The sequence below is a fragment of the Brassica oleracea genome, chromosome C9, assembly GCF_000695525.1.
Source record: "Brassica oleracea var. oleracea cultivar TO1000 chromosome C9, BOL, whole genome shotgun sequence".
Lineage (NCBI taxonomy): Eukaryota > Viridiplantae > Streptophyta > Magnoliopsida > Brassicales > Brassicaceae > Brassica > Brassica oleracea.
In genome coordinates, this window is record NC_027756.1 from 3,353,951 (window position 1) to 3,368,712 (window position 14,762).

Sequence of the window (14,762 nt, forward strand, 5' to 3'; positions counted from 1 at the left end):
AAAACGCATCGATCGATCACTAAGATGGACCAAAGCGTAACAATGTGATCGATCGATTAGGTTATCCCATCGATCGATGTGGATATCCAATAGATCGAATGAACAAAATCTCGAACGTTTTTTTATAAACGCATCGATCGATCCGTTTATGTTCAAAAACGCATCGATCGATCGAGTATATCAAGTGTTCCTCGGAATATACCGACGGAATTCCGAGGAAATTCCGAGGAAACCAAATTTAGGGTTTCCTCGGAATATCCTCGGAAATTCCTCGGGAAATTCCGAGGATTTCATTTCCGTCGGAATGTCTGTCAGAATACCGCTGTTTTCTTGTAGTGATATATGTAGTATGTCTCAAATATAATAGTAATTATTTATCAATTAACTTTGGTTTTCATATCACAAACCCACCATGTTATTATTCTAAGGAGTCAACTAGACCTTGACCCGTCCGACCGGACAGATACTTATTTTAGGTTTTTAGTTTTTTTAGTTTATATTAAATAATGTATTTGTAGTATTTAAACATAAATTTATATTGAAAATTAATCTTTGCATTTATAATAAAAATTAAAACTAAAAATTTAACAAAATATTCTGATATAAATTTTATCCTAATTAAAATAATAAAGAGGTGAGTCATAATTTTTTCCATTTTCAAAATCTTAGCATCCTTTAAAAACAAAGAAAATAAATTTATAAATACATAAAATATATAAACATATTTGGAACTATAATATCTATTAAAATAAATTTTTTAAAGAAAAATAATCTTGCGCTGTTGTTGTTTATTTCTAGAGTTTGACTCGTGACCGTATAAATATTTGTTTTCACTTTAAATTTTTTCTTTGTACTAATGGTATAATATATATTTGTAAATTAAAATGTATTACATGATTGTTAATATAACATTTTAAAACATAAAAAATTTATTTATTACTTTTGAATAATTATATTTTGTGATTTTAATTGTCTATTATATCACAGTGTGTCATATAAAAAATCCAATATTTATAATTAATTGGACTTATATTATGAAAGCATTATACTAATAATATATGAATAAATTATTTTATATTTTATTTATATGTTATATAAATTGATTATGATGTGTAATTTTTTATTTTATTATTTATTACTAATAAGTATTTAATATATTAATACGAAATATATCAAGAAATCTATTTTGGTTAAGATTTGAATAAGAAAATATATTATTTAAATGAAAAATATATTAAATGATTAAATCTATTTTTTTAAATTAGGAAAATACAAGCATACTTAAATATATGTTCAATAAATATCTCAATGACATTCTAATGTAAATAAATAGTAAAATTAAGGGGTATTTTTATTTTGTACTTCTGTTTTAATAATATAGATTAGCTAAAAAAACACATAGAAATTAGAAATTAGGTAAATACATATGATGTGACAAGTTTTGTGTCTATTAACAAAGACACTATGGTGTGAGATTTAGGGTATTGACTTAATTAGGGAAAAAATGTGTATATAGGATGCAATTTCACTTTTAAGAAACCGCGAATAGTTTATGAATATGATAATATTCATAAATTGATTTCAATAAGTTATATAATCAAAAGTTTAATTAGAGTATGGTTTGTGTTAAAACTTTAAACTAGCTATGAATTTATCTATCTTAGAACACTAATTTGAAAAAAATTTAATCCTTTTGAAAACTAGTTTAATTGTATGTTAAAAATAATCTTATTGTTATTTAACACTAACAAAAATAGTCGAATCTCGAAAGAGTTCATACTTATTTGATTATAAAATGTAAAAGAGACGTCATTAAAATCTCTTAATTGTTAATTCAGATTTTTTTTAACTACTTAAAGTTTTTTTTATGTAGACCAAAAAAAATTATTTGTTTTATCTATCTTAGAAGTTGAAACCAGGACTGGTCTATCTCTATGCCAAAAACTTCTCTTGCTTTAGCTGGTTAATGTATTGAACTATTGATGAAACCGAATTACAAGTGAAAATGTGTGAATGAGACAATTCATCTTAGAATGGAAGTCCATCGTTGTATCCTTTAGAAACAGAGATCAAGGTGTGCTTCACTTGTCAACAGTTCTCATATTCAGGGCCGGCTTAGATAGAGGGGCAAACGGTATGACCGTCCCGGACCCAATCCGTTTCCCTCTATTTCTTAATAGATAAGAGCCCTATTTTTTTTTAAAAAAAAATGTATTTTTATATTAAGAATAAGTAACAGAGTCCAAATTTTTTTTTATATGAAAGTATTTTTTTATTTTTATAAATTTATTTTAAAAATACTTCTAGTATTTTAAAAATATATATATATATATCTATAAGATTTTTTTTTTTAAAAAATAATAGTTTGGAAATTAAATTTTTTTTTGTCCCAGTGGCGATGACACCATTGAGCCGATATTAAATTCTTTAGTTCTCATAATCGATTTCCCACATGCAGTTTTGAAAATGACGTATGAAAATTGGAAAGATGTAATATTCAGAACGAGGAGAGCATGTGAGAAAGACCGATCTGCGAGTTCAGAGTTTCCGTGCATGAAAGAAGACTAATTTACATGCATGTTCTTCTTTCTTGAATTTTTAACTAATTAATTTAATGAAAAAATGTCTGACAGATTCTTTTAATAATTGACTCTAAATTCATGTTTTGTTTCTGAGATCGTCATTTATATGTTTGTAAATGAAATTGATATATTAAATGGTTAGAATTTTTCTTACATCATCAAAACTCAGTTTCAAAGAAATTAATATACATCTCTTATCTCATCTCTCCGTCTTCTCTCTGAAAAAGTAAAAACCCTAGCCGCTTCTCGTTCTTCTCCGACGTCGGTGGTCCCTTTAGCCGGCGTCGGAGGTCGCTGGTGTCTTTCCTGCTTTGCTCCGCCGCTGTCTCTTTCTCTCATCGGACTTGCGCTTCGTCCTGGCTCTGAATATCTGCTTGAACTCCTGATTCTACTCGCGACAGATCTGGGGTTTGAGGCTTCGGTGGTCACAGATCTGGTATGAAGGCGACGATTAGGGCGAGTTTGTGGTGTCGGAGTCGGCTTCCTGGGAGGTCAGAGCTCTGGATCCGTTCTTGAGGCTTCTTCGGTGGGTTTGGCGGTACCAGGGCGGTGAGGAGGAGTGCGCATGGGATCTGTGTCGACCCTCTTTCTTGTCTGTTCAGATCGCCAGTGGTAGCTTTCAAATTTTCGCGGATCTAGGGTTTCTGGACCTGAACGTGACAGCGCGTGGTACTCCGTTTCTGGGCCTTGGTCGATCCTGCTGCTGGTTTTCATCAGCGGACGCGTGTGAGGAGCTACTCTCTCTCAGTGTAGTCGCTCGAGGCTTGTTGGCTCCTGTGGCAGCGCGTGTTGAGCCACGAGGCTGCATCCGCGTCTCATTGTGGTCTCTGTCACCTTGTGCTGGGTTCAGAGTTTGTGTCAGCTCGTCGGTCTTGTTCCTCCCTAATAAATGTGCAGCTATTCTCGGCTTGGTGGGTGTGTCCTTGCGTTGGTGGCTTTCCCGGGATGGAGGTTTGAGTGGTCTGTTAGCAATTCTTTTAAGACGAGCACCGGGAATGGCCGAAATCTACCGGGTTCAGGCTCACGATCTTCAACGACGCTATCACCCTCTCAACGGCGGCATCTGGTCTCCGTGTGAGGGGTTCCTCTTGCTGCCTCTCCTTTCAGTCAAGGCATTGCCGCGTACGTGATGTTGTCTCTATATAGGTCATAGTTGGTTGTGTTTTTGCATTCTGTATTTTGGTGTAGTCTTTAGTTTTCATTACTACAATTATGTTTCTTGTTAGCCTTTGTATTCTGTCACAAATCTGAAAATGGTAAATATACTTAACATTTTTACCAAGAAAAAAAAAGAAAAAAAAAATTAATATAACGATTATAAGTTCCATCCCTAAATTAGTATATATCTCGATTCTTGGTCATCGTTTACTATAAAAAGAAAGAAGTCATACGCGTAGAAGAAGGGACCCTTGTCTTGTAAGGTGGCGAAATACGAAATTCGAAGGTGTGTACTCTTCTGACAATTTCCCAATATATAATCTTCACGAGGGATGCTTTTGAGTTGGTGCTTGCAGAAGAAGGGACCCTTGTTGCTGACAGACTGACAGTGTTCATAAAACTGGAAAAGCCATGCAAGGGATAAGAAGAGCCAAGCAGATATCTAATTCAGAAAATAAAAACCATACATTTGAGATTTTATTATTAGTCAAGGAAATCTAACTTGTAAGATTATATTGTACATATGAGCGGTAATGGAAAATTTAACATGCTTTTAGCCTTTATATGAATATGATCATGATCATGGACTTATTATTGGATATGTGAATATCAAGCCTGATGAAAACGATGTGACACATGTTAGCAATTATATAGTTTTTTGGAAGCCAAAATCAAAAGATGAGATGAAAGTAACTCGCATATATTGTCGGCTATTATTAGCTTTGATTGATTGATGCCTATATGGCTTCCCTTTCTCTGATTTATAGTTTGATAAGAAATACCTATATTTTCGGTCCGACTCTATAAACTATTCAAAATTTTGATGCTATCTTTTAATTCCAATTTATTAATTTTTTTTTACTAAAAATTATTGATTTATTGGGGATTTTTTTCTTTGACAAATATATTTTTAATTAGTAAAAATTTCAGTGATATTACACGGAAATTATCATTTACAACATTTTATGTATTTTCTTTTAAGAAAAAGGACGAACCAACGTTTTTTTTTAATTATACAGAAGTATATAGAAGTAAGTCCAGATTAGCCACATGTACTTACGTGTTAAGTACACGTGTCGGTCTTTTATCTCTGGCGATGCGGAACTGTAAATATCACATATGAAAGAATGAACCGATGTTACACAAAGCCAAAAATGATTATTAATCAATATTTCCCCCAATGCTGGTTGTTGAACGAGAGTATAAATACAAAGAGTTCTGTAGACTTTTTGAAAGCAAATGTGCATGAGTTGATCATTTGTATTTTGAAGACTTATAGAAAGTATTTTTTTTTTATGCTTACACCTTGTAATTTGCATGTGAGCCAAAATAATTGAGGCCCTACTTCAATCATAACTTCATTTCTATATTACAATCACAAAATATCACTATATGTATTAAAGGGTGTAGACAATCTAATATTATTATTAAAAACTAAAGCGTTTTGGGGTGAATTAGACAATTTATTATGATTTTTAAAATAATAAAATTCTTTTAAAAACTATAATATATATATACTGTTAATCAAGAAACTTGACTAATACATTTTGAAACTACATTATAAAATTTACTACTTAGAATTTTTATAGAAAAATATAATATAGATTCAAAATCAGAAGTTTTCTAATATTAAAACTTTAAATTTTAAGATTTATATTTAAAAAATAAATTTTGTCATTTTGTATAAATCATTTAAAATTCAAATCAAATGAATATTCGATCATTACTGTTCTTAAGCTTCTCAACTTGTCTTTAAAATAAATAAAAAGCATTTTATATAAAAATGTATAGAGTGATATTTCTAAAAACGATCGTTGTCGTTTTAATATGGCGATGACGATAACGTTAACAAAAAGCCTAGCTTATTGATAAAGACAACGATGTGGCGGTGTCGAGGCAATATTATAAAGCTCAACTATTAGTCATGGGAACCTAATATTTAAAACGTGAGGTTACTGTTTTCATGTAACATTTCCTGCTAAAACAATTATCCAGTATCCCTTGAATTTTTAAAAAATGTGTATGGCCCCGTATGGGCTTTCGACAGCTTCACTGACTTGAGTCTGACCTGGTTATATCACCTAGTCGAAATTAACAGGTTTATAGAACAGGCAGTCCATTTTGATGATCAAAACAAAGAATTACACCGTTCATCTAGATTTTATTTAAATCACTGAGAGTTTTGTTGGTTTCTCCGTTACCACCCCATTTGTGGATGATAACGCGGCTGTTGATGCTTTAAAACAATCAATAAAAACCATTTTTAATTTCTTAAAATCAAAGTTAAGTCTATTTTATTGTTTATGGTTACAAACAGATCGTGGATGAATAAATATAAATAAAAAATGTTTTTCGAAAAAATAAAATGTCATTTAGATAAAATATTAGTATTGAAATTTAAATTTAAATTTAATTTGGGATATTATAAATATATATAGTTTAATAACATTTTGAAAACCGATCACGCCAATTTTATGGGCTTGGATTGTTTGATTTATTTCAACCAGACTCTTTTTTTTTTTCTCTACAATTCTCAAACACATTCCTGAACTTGTATCTGAATGGGTTGACACTAGTACACATCACTATTTTCGGACTTGCCTTTCAAGCTCAAGCCAATGTTAATGTGATCACAAAACATATTTTCCGTATATTATTAAGTATTGCAAACAGAATTATTGAAGTAAAAGAATACAAAAGGATCACTAAGATATGAAAGAAAAAGAAAGTATGAGAAGGTCATTCACTCATCTGAAGACAAGATTGTGGCAGCTACTATCACAAGGGTATGGACAATCTATTAGCTTAACTTCTGCCCTATCAAAATACCAATCTCCAACCGCTGTCGCCACCGCCTAACCTCAGATTCGGAAAAAGAATAAATCATTTCAGAAATGTAAACGTATAACTTCACAAGGCAAATGCACATGAAGTGCTTACCTTCTTGTTTATAACAGGCGAATTATCAGCGAACCAAGTGTCTTGCCTTTCGGTTTGGCAATGAGCAAAACATGAGTTTATAAACAAACCGTTCTTTCTTGCATTCAAGAATCCGCTCACAGCTCTCAGCATGTGATCTCTAAACCCTGTTTAAAGAAACAACATAACTAAGAGTGGTGAGAGGTCACTTTAAAAGTAAGTTGTGAACTTTTCAGATGATGATTCCGACCTTGCAAGAACAGTATCTGTGCTGGAGTGCATCTTCCATGGTTTAATCTGCATTCATGCCAATAACCACTAGGATCTGCACTTGGTGGAGCTAGACTGCTTTGAACCTGTTAAAACAAATCAGTCAAGAACACACACACACACACATAAATGATTACTTTCAATAAACATGGAAGACTGAAGAAATGTCACCTGCCAAATATCATATGCTGCATTGACAATAAAGAGAGGGGTTTTCATCTCACTGATCAAGTTTTGAGGGAAGAAACACTGTCACAAAAAGATAAGGGTTAGCTTCTGAGCTTATAGAATTGGTTCAACTAAAGAAGTAAGAGGTTACAGAAGTTGGATTGAGATGGTCTGTGCACATATGTGGTAGATTGTTCCTCACTCCCTGCAAGATTCATTACCTTTTTTCAGTTTATGAAATTTTTAATGTGAAGATGAGGTAAAATACATCACACCTGCAGCTGCACAACGCCGTTATATAGATTCCTAATGGTGTGGCCACCGGACACATCAGGGCTTTAATCATGGAGAAGCAAGTGGTTCAGTAACAGGTACAAAGCTGACTTTGAGAAGAAAGATGCATGTAAAGTAACTTACGTGTCCAAGAACAAGCCTGCGTCGCTTAAGCACTTGACTTTGGTAGTTCTTGAAAAAAAGTTGCCGAATTCATCACAGCGTAAAATCACTGCTAGACCACCAGCAGAGCATCCAGATAGAAGTGCCTGAAGAGTATTAAGCAAGTTAAGAACAATGTAAAGACAAGACTATATAGAGCAAAGGAAGGACAAAGTGAACATATATATACCTGTTTGGCATTTTGCATTCCCTTTGCCTTCAAATCATCCATTGCTGCTCTCCATATCCTCTCTCCTCTAAACTGAAGCCCTGCAGCCTGAAAAGAGTTATATTTTTAAAAGGAGAAAAAATACCTCAAATAGCATTAAAACATGTTTTTATGACAAAATTAGCATACAAAGAGAAACAAATTCTCAAAATAGCATTTATTAAAGATAATAACAAATATCTATTTTATATTTGAATTTAGTATTAAAGTGGATGAGAGCTTAGGAGTTAGAGTAATTTAGTTTTTTTTTCCCTTGTGAAATGAGTGCTATTTTGGAAACATGTACTTTTGGGTGCTATTTTGGGGATAAATTTATAGAAAGTGCTATTTTGGACATTTTCCCTAAAGAGAATGAAATGTATGATCTCTAAGACAAAGCTCAACCTTGTCCTGACTATCTCCACTGAAGGAACCACCATCACAGTAACGAAGCTTGACTCTATTCCAGTTGAAAAAATCTGTATGAACATGTTAAAAATAGAGCTAGTTGTTTCTTCAAGATCTTTACTAATAATAGAAAGCATGAAGACAAAGAGACCTGGATTTGCTTGAGCTTTATCGCTAAGTATGCCTGTAAACTGTATCTGTTTCTCCATATAGTTAGAGGATCCACGACGACTCTTCTTCCGGTATACACAGTTCCTTACGTTGTCACACCATCCTCCTCCCTTTTTCCACATTTTTTTTCAATATAAACAACACACATTCAAAAAATGAAAATGTATGATCTCTAAGAAGACTCTTCCACTGCTAACCTCTAGTTGAATTAGCCAGCTATTGGCTCCTGAACCATGCCCACGATGTAAATGATATCCAGGCAATGTTCCATCCAAACAAACTGTAATTAAAAATACAAACAAGATCACATATAGATTCCAACACTGTCCCTATTTCTTTTTTCTTTTTGTTTATAGGATATGATATTTGATGCATATACATAATGTGCCTCACATTCCAAAACAAGAAAGCAACTAACCATCTTAGAAACTAGGTAAATATCATTGGAGTAAATATATGATAAACAAACAAAAAGCAAAACCAGTTTTGTGTAAATGAACTGAAGTAAATCAGAGAGAGAGAGAGAGTAAGAGAGTACCAGCTCCTTTGGCACCAGCTCCAGTGATAAGTGTGAGGCCAACCATTAATGGGTTGAAACTGGAGATAGATTTGGAGACACCATACTCTAGTTCCTCAATGTGATCTAACTCTGTGACATTGAACTCTAGATACCCAATTGCCTCAGTCACAAGAATCAGTCCTGTGACCACAAAACCTAACAAGAAAATCTTCCTCATTTCTCTTAATCTTGAGTAGGAAATGCTTAGAGTATATAAAACAAATAGACTTTAAAAGGATTTCAGACAATAGGCAAGAACTTGCATGTGTTGTACTGAAAGAATCAAACTCTATTTCAGCTTTTAAAAGAAGAAAGTGACAGAACAGAGCAGTGGAGAAGTGAGTGTGAAGTAGACTGTTTAAAGAAAAAGAACCAAAAGAAAGAAAAAAAAGATTTCATGGCTGGATTCACGTTTGGAATCTCATCACCTTTGGTTTTCTTAATTAGTTGATTATACTAATATAAAGTGATTAATTAATAATACTGGTAATTAAAACAGGGAAACCATCTTTTTGTTTACTGGATGTTGGTTCATACTTGACACACACACATCATTAAACAAACACATGAAACCATACAAATAAAATAAGTAAAAATTTCTCACAAATTTACTCAAATAATAGCTTGTAAAAACTACCTAATTTACACAAATTTACGAAATTGGTAATCATGTAACGCCGCTTACCTAGGATGTTCAAGACATTCTTTAAGATTAGTACTCATTGTTCGAAAATGCCAAAATGAGTTTCTCAACTGTTGTTTGCTTTGCTTCTCTGTTTTCTCAGTGGTAGAAAATTTAGTCAGGTTTGGACTTCATTTGCATCTTATGGTCTATGTGAAGGTATGATCATGAGCTGTCTTTGGACAAAGAAAAAGCTTGTGCTAGTGTATTCGTGTACTAATATCAGAACTCAGTGTGATGTAAAAGCAAGGTTCAATGTCAATGTATGTTAATTGCCAGGAAGATAAAGTTATTTTAGATGTCTAACAGAAGTTTAGTTTAGAAGTCTCTGTTCTCCAATAAACAACCCTTCTGTTAATCACAACCTCCCTAAATATTAACTAAACAATTAACCAAATCTTGTCTAAATTAAGGCCTAACCACACCTTCACAGTTAGCCTAAAAATAAACCTCTAAAGCCTCTCAATATTTTTATAAGAACATCCATTTTTAAAGCTTCTCCATTCATTGATTCATTCTTTAATTATAAATCCATCAAGAACAAACTCTTTTCAGAAGATAAACAATAACAACAATGGCGTCTACAGCGACCCATCTTGTTGTTGTTTTCACCATGTTGGTCTCAGCCATGGCCGTAGCAGAATCCAACATGCTTCAAGATTTTTGTGTTGCTGATTTGTCCAATGGTAATAAGTTTTCTTTATTTTTATTTTTTAAATATCCTAATTTTTATAACATTTTTTCTCTTGACAAATGAAGCGGTCAGGGTCAACGGATACACATGCAAGGACTCAACACAAGTAACACCTGAAGACTTTTACTTCCAAGGCTTAGCCACAGCCAAAGCAGCTGCAAACTCTTCCACTGGAGCCATTGTAACCAGCGCCACAGTAGAGAAGTTACCAGGACTCAACACTCTCGGCCTCTCCATGTCCCGCATAGACTACGCACCAAACGGTCTAAACCCACCGCATGTGCACCCACGTGCCTCCGAGGTTATCTTTGTTCTAGAAGGTCAGCTCTACGTTGGGTTCGTAACAACCGCAGGGAAACTAGTAGCTAAATACATTAACAAAGGAGAAGTGTTCGTTTTCCCCAAAGGACTTCTCCATTTCCAGAAGAACATTGCTGGATCAGCTCCAGCTTCTGTACTAGCAGCTTTTGATAGCCAGTTGCCTGGAACACAGTCGCTCGTGGCGTCTCTCTTTGGAGCTCTTCCTGACAACATTCTCGTTGAGACATTCAAGATCAAACCCAAACAGGTTAAGACCATCAAGTCAAGATACCAACCAAAGAAATGAGAAGAAGAGAGAATAAACATAATCTCTGTCTCCCTTTTTTGAGCTCTAATTGTAAAACATTAAGCAAAGAAGATAAAGATAAAGTTTGGAACATTTTAATCAATGAAAAGAGTTTGTTCTTGTTGTTGTTTCTCTCCGTGTGGTTTCATTCTTTCACTTAGCAGCAGACAGTGGCTGGTGTTGCCTTCCATCTGGAATTGAGAATAAGACAATGGGCTTCGAAGGTTTGACAAAAGGAACATCACATCTGTAGTACCCTTTCCTCTCTAGCTGAATCACATCTCCACACTTCAGACTCCTCATATTAGAATCACCGAGTGCTAATGTTTCCTTCTTCGTGTAAGGATTCACAAATGTAGCAACCTCATCATCTTCTTCCAGCTGTGTTTGCAGCAAAGAAAATTAGTGATTCTGAGAGAGAGAAAACAATGTAGAAATAGGCAATCAATACTTACCTTCTTCTTGGTGATTAAGTAATCAAAATCTGTTAACGTGAGCTTCACCAACTCACTAATCTCAGGCAACCATGTGAGCTTCAGCTTTGTAGTCTTCACAGATCCTTGGAGATTCAAAACACCAGATAACGCAGTGACACGACCTTCCTCGTCTTTAGTAATCTCTTTAACAATGGCGTTTCCCCAATCCATCAAAGTTACTTCCTCACCAACAGAGATGGCGCTCGCATCAGCTCCTTCTATCCATATCCTCTTGGTGAACGTGGTAGCCTTCTCTCCAGCACCTTCAAACTTCTTGTGCTTTGGTATTAAACGGACAAACGGCTCATCAGGACCATCGGTTAATGTCAACAGTACACGCCGCTCTTCGATCACAGCCGTGTGTCTAGGACACACAGGGTCGATGATCTTCTTGTTAATAGTCCAGAGCTTGTCCCATTCCATCAAGTTTAGATTCTTCGAAGCACCCTGGAAACAACAACACGTAAAAATTAACAAACTTATATTACAGAACTAGGCCTGCGGTTCGGTTAGTTCGGGTTTTTTTAGTCGGTTTGGCCAAAATCTCGCCAAATTGAACCGGAAAAAAGGTTTGGTTCGATTTCAAAAATGTCTAGCAAACTTAACCAAAGTTTTCAAATTCGGTTATATTTTGGTTTAAATTAGTTAAAATTCAGATTTTCAGTTAAATTCTTTTCGGGTTTTGGTTAGTTCGGTTCGAAATTTTGGTTAAGATCGCTATAGTTTTTTTTTTTTGAAAACGGAATTAATTAATTACCAAACCAAACCGAAAACCGAACTGAACCAAACCTCCTAACTGAACTGAACCAAAAACCGAACATTTTGGTTAGGAAAGTTTGGTTAATAACCGCAGGACTATACAGAACATTTAAAAGAGACAGGCAGAAAGCTTTACCTGCTCGAGAATGAACTGAATCAGAGCCTCAATTTTCAAACCTCTACGAACAATGCCTTGCACTGTAGGGAAGCGAGGATCATCCCACCCACCAACCAACCCTTGCTGAACAAACCATAGAAGCTTCCGCTTACTCAAAAGAGTGTAAACAAGATTCAACCTACTAAACTCATAAATCTCAACTCTCCTCAATCCCATATCCTCCAGAACCTTATAGTACTGCGCATTCCTGTCATGATACTCACTAGACCGAAGAGCATGCGTTATACCTTCAACAGAATCAACAAACGGGCAAGCAAAGTCATACGTTGGATATATCTTATACTTGTTCCCTATACGGTGATGAGACATAGGGTTGCAACGGTAATAAACAGGATCCCTCATAGCTTTGTTGGGATCTTGCATGTCTAACTTCCCGCGCACGCAACACTGTAACCCTCTCTCACTTCCCTCAATCATTTCCTTCCAAAGCTTCAGATTCTCCTCAACGCTATGGTTCCTACACTTCGAATCAATCCCATCCATCCTCTCTTTCTGCATCTGCTCCCTCGGCGTGTCGTCGACATAAGCCTTACCCTCGCGCATAAGCTTCTCCGCCATGTCCATCAGCTCAGGGAAATAATCAGAAGTGTAGGTCACTCTCTCATACTTGATCCCCAAGGTACCAATGTCCTTGACGAGATTGTCAACAAACTCGTTGCTCTCTTTAGCAGGGTTAGTGTCGTCAAAACGCACAATGACTTCCCCTTGGTACCGCTCGGCGAAGTACTTGTTCAGCAGCGCGGCTTTCGCGTGTCCGATGTGGAGATAACCGCTCGGCTCTGGAGCAAACCGGAGCTTAACCTTTCCCATGACTGCACCAGGCAAGTCCACTTCAGGTTTTCCTTTGTCATTAGCGTCTGTTTGTTGGTCTTTGGACTTGGATGCTGCAGCAACAGGCTTCCCTGAGCCCTTCTTCAGGGTATATGCTGCTACCTTGTTGAGAGGCTCGGCGTACTCTAGCGATATAGAGTTGAACCATCTAACCAGATTCTGATACTTTTTGGATTTCCTCAAACTCTCCCATCTTGGACCGGATCCTAACGATAACAGTGTGTTAAAATGATAACAATGTGTTAAAGACTGTAAGTGTTCTAAAAACCGGTCTAGGCGGCAAATCAGACCTAAAAAAACGATTTTTTTAATTGGTTTAGGTGCCTGCTTAATCAATAATACTACAGCGTAGCCATTTCTTGAATATTGAGTCTATAACTAAGTGAGAATTGTTCAGACAGATACATAGCAGGGTAATGATAATGCTTTAAAGACTGCGCGCCTAGGCATCCGATTAAATGATTTTTCTTACACAAGTTTTTCTATTCTTTCTTTTAAACGGTCTAGGTTTGTCTAAACACCCTCTTAATCAATAATCAAAATCCCCTATAAGACGATCTCTTGAACATTGCGTTTATAACTAAGTGAGAGCATTGTTCAGACAGACACATAGCAATGAGTGTTTTTACCAGAAAGAGCTGACCAAACAGCAACATCAGCAATGGAAAGAGAATTGCCAACAAGAAAGGTGCGACTTTGAAGGTAGTTATCGACGCGGGTGCAAGCGTTCTCGAACTCAGAGCCAGAGGAGAAGACAGGAGCGTAATCCACCCACTCATCAATCTGCCATAATAAAGGTTGAGACTTTAAACAAAAAAAATCCACAATGAGAAGAAGAAACAAAGTAAAGGTTGAGACTTTACATGAGAAGATTCAAAAGCATCGTGGCCGTAGAAGCCAGGAAGCGAGGGAGCTGATCGAGCAACGTAGCGGAGAAGAACGCAAGTGCCACTCAGTTTCCTCCTAAAATCAAGAGAAGGGTTTTAGTTTCAGAGCGTAAAAGGAAATAAATCACACTGGGAAAGGGAGAGTACCCGTCGGAGAAGACGAAGGTGGGGACGGTGGCTGCGGCGGAGGAGGAGGAGTCGATAGTCACCGGAGAGGATGAGATATGGAGAGCAGCGATGACTGAGAGTGGTGGAGTGTCAGCTGGGAAAGAAAGCTTGATCCTTTCCATCTTCTTCCTTTGGGCAATGTGTAGAATGAGAAGTAAGATTCGGCGGCGATGTTTTGTTCTTTAAGGTTAGGTTTTAGACTATGAAGGTTTTTTTCTACTGGGAAAGGCTCAAGTTGTATACTTTTTACATTATTGTCCGTAAAGTATCGATCTTTACATTATTTGCCCCAACTTGGATTGCAACTAGTATATACTTCCTCCCTTTACATATTTTTGATAAAAAAATTTGTTTCAAAAATATTTTTTTTTACATTTTCAATATATGTTTTATTAATTAATTGCAAATTTCAAAAAAAAAAGCTTAATTGTACTTATTAAATTTTTATTGGCTTAAAATCATAGGAAAAAAATTCATAAAAAATATATATATTTAACATGTTTTATTAAAATGTATGAAAAATCTAAAATATATAATATTTTGAAACGGAACGAGTGCATGACTATGTGGTTCAATCTACAAGTACATACTTGGTTATGACT

The 14,762-nt window shown here is 35.3% G+C and overlaps 3 protein-coding genes across 3 annotated transcripts; 1 reads left to right on the forward strand and 2 right to left on the reverse strand.

The window, feature by feature from the left end:
• Nucleotides 1–6,310: 6,310 nt before the first annotated feature.
• LOC106315477 (pectin acetylesterase 10) lies at nt 6,311–9,147 on the reverse strand. Its single transcript, XM_013753217.1, has 12 exons — nt 8,858–9,147; nt 8,517–8,599; nt 8,300–8,429; nt 8,146–8,219; nt 7,723–7,809; nt 7,515–7,639; nt 7,373–7,433; nt 7,249–7,302; nt 7,101–7,178; nt 6,910–7,015; nt 6,681–6,826; nt 6,311–6,595 (listed from the first exon to the last, which is right to left on the reverse strand). Exons 1-12 carry the CDS (start codon nt 9,054–9,056, stop codon nt 6,488–6,490), a joined length of 1,251 nt encoding a protein of 416 aa, XP_013608671.1. The 5' UTR covers nt 9,057–9,147; the 3' UTR covers nt 6,311–6,487.
• Nucleotides 9,148–10,090: 943 nt separating this feature from the next.
• On the forward strand, nt 10,091–11,065 carry LOC106315479 (probable germin-like protein subfamily 2 member 5). Its single transcript, XM_013753219.1, has 2 exons — nt 10,091–10,246; nt 10,320–11,065. Exons 1-2 carry the CDS (start codon nt 10,135–10,137, stop codon nt 10,859–10,861), a joined length of 654 nt encoding a protein of 217 aa, XP_013608673.1. The 5' UTR covers nt 10,091–10,134; the 3' UTR covers nt 10,862–11,065.
• On the reverse strand, nt 10,875–14,382 carry LOC106315478 (glutamate--tRNA ligase, cytoplasmic-like). Its single transcript, XM_013753218.1, has 6 exons — nt 14,140–14,382; nt 13,969–14,068; nt 13,735–13,888; nt 12,233–13,311; nt 11,317–11,784; nt 10,875–11,242 (listed from the first exon to the last, which is right to left on the reverse strand). Exons 1-6 carry the CDS (start codon nt 14,280–14,282, stop codon nt 11,015–11,017), a joined length of 2,172 nt encoding a protein of 723 aa, XP_013608672.1. The 5' UTR covers nt 14,283–14,382; the 3' UTR covers nt 10,875–11,014.
• Between the last annotated feature and the right edge of the window lie 380 nt (nt 14,383–14,762).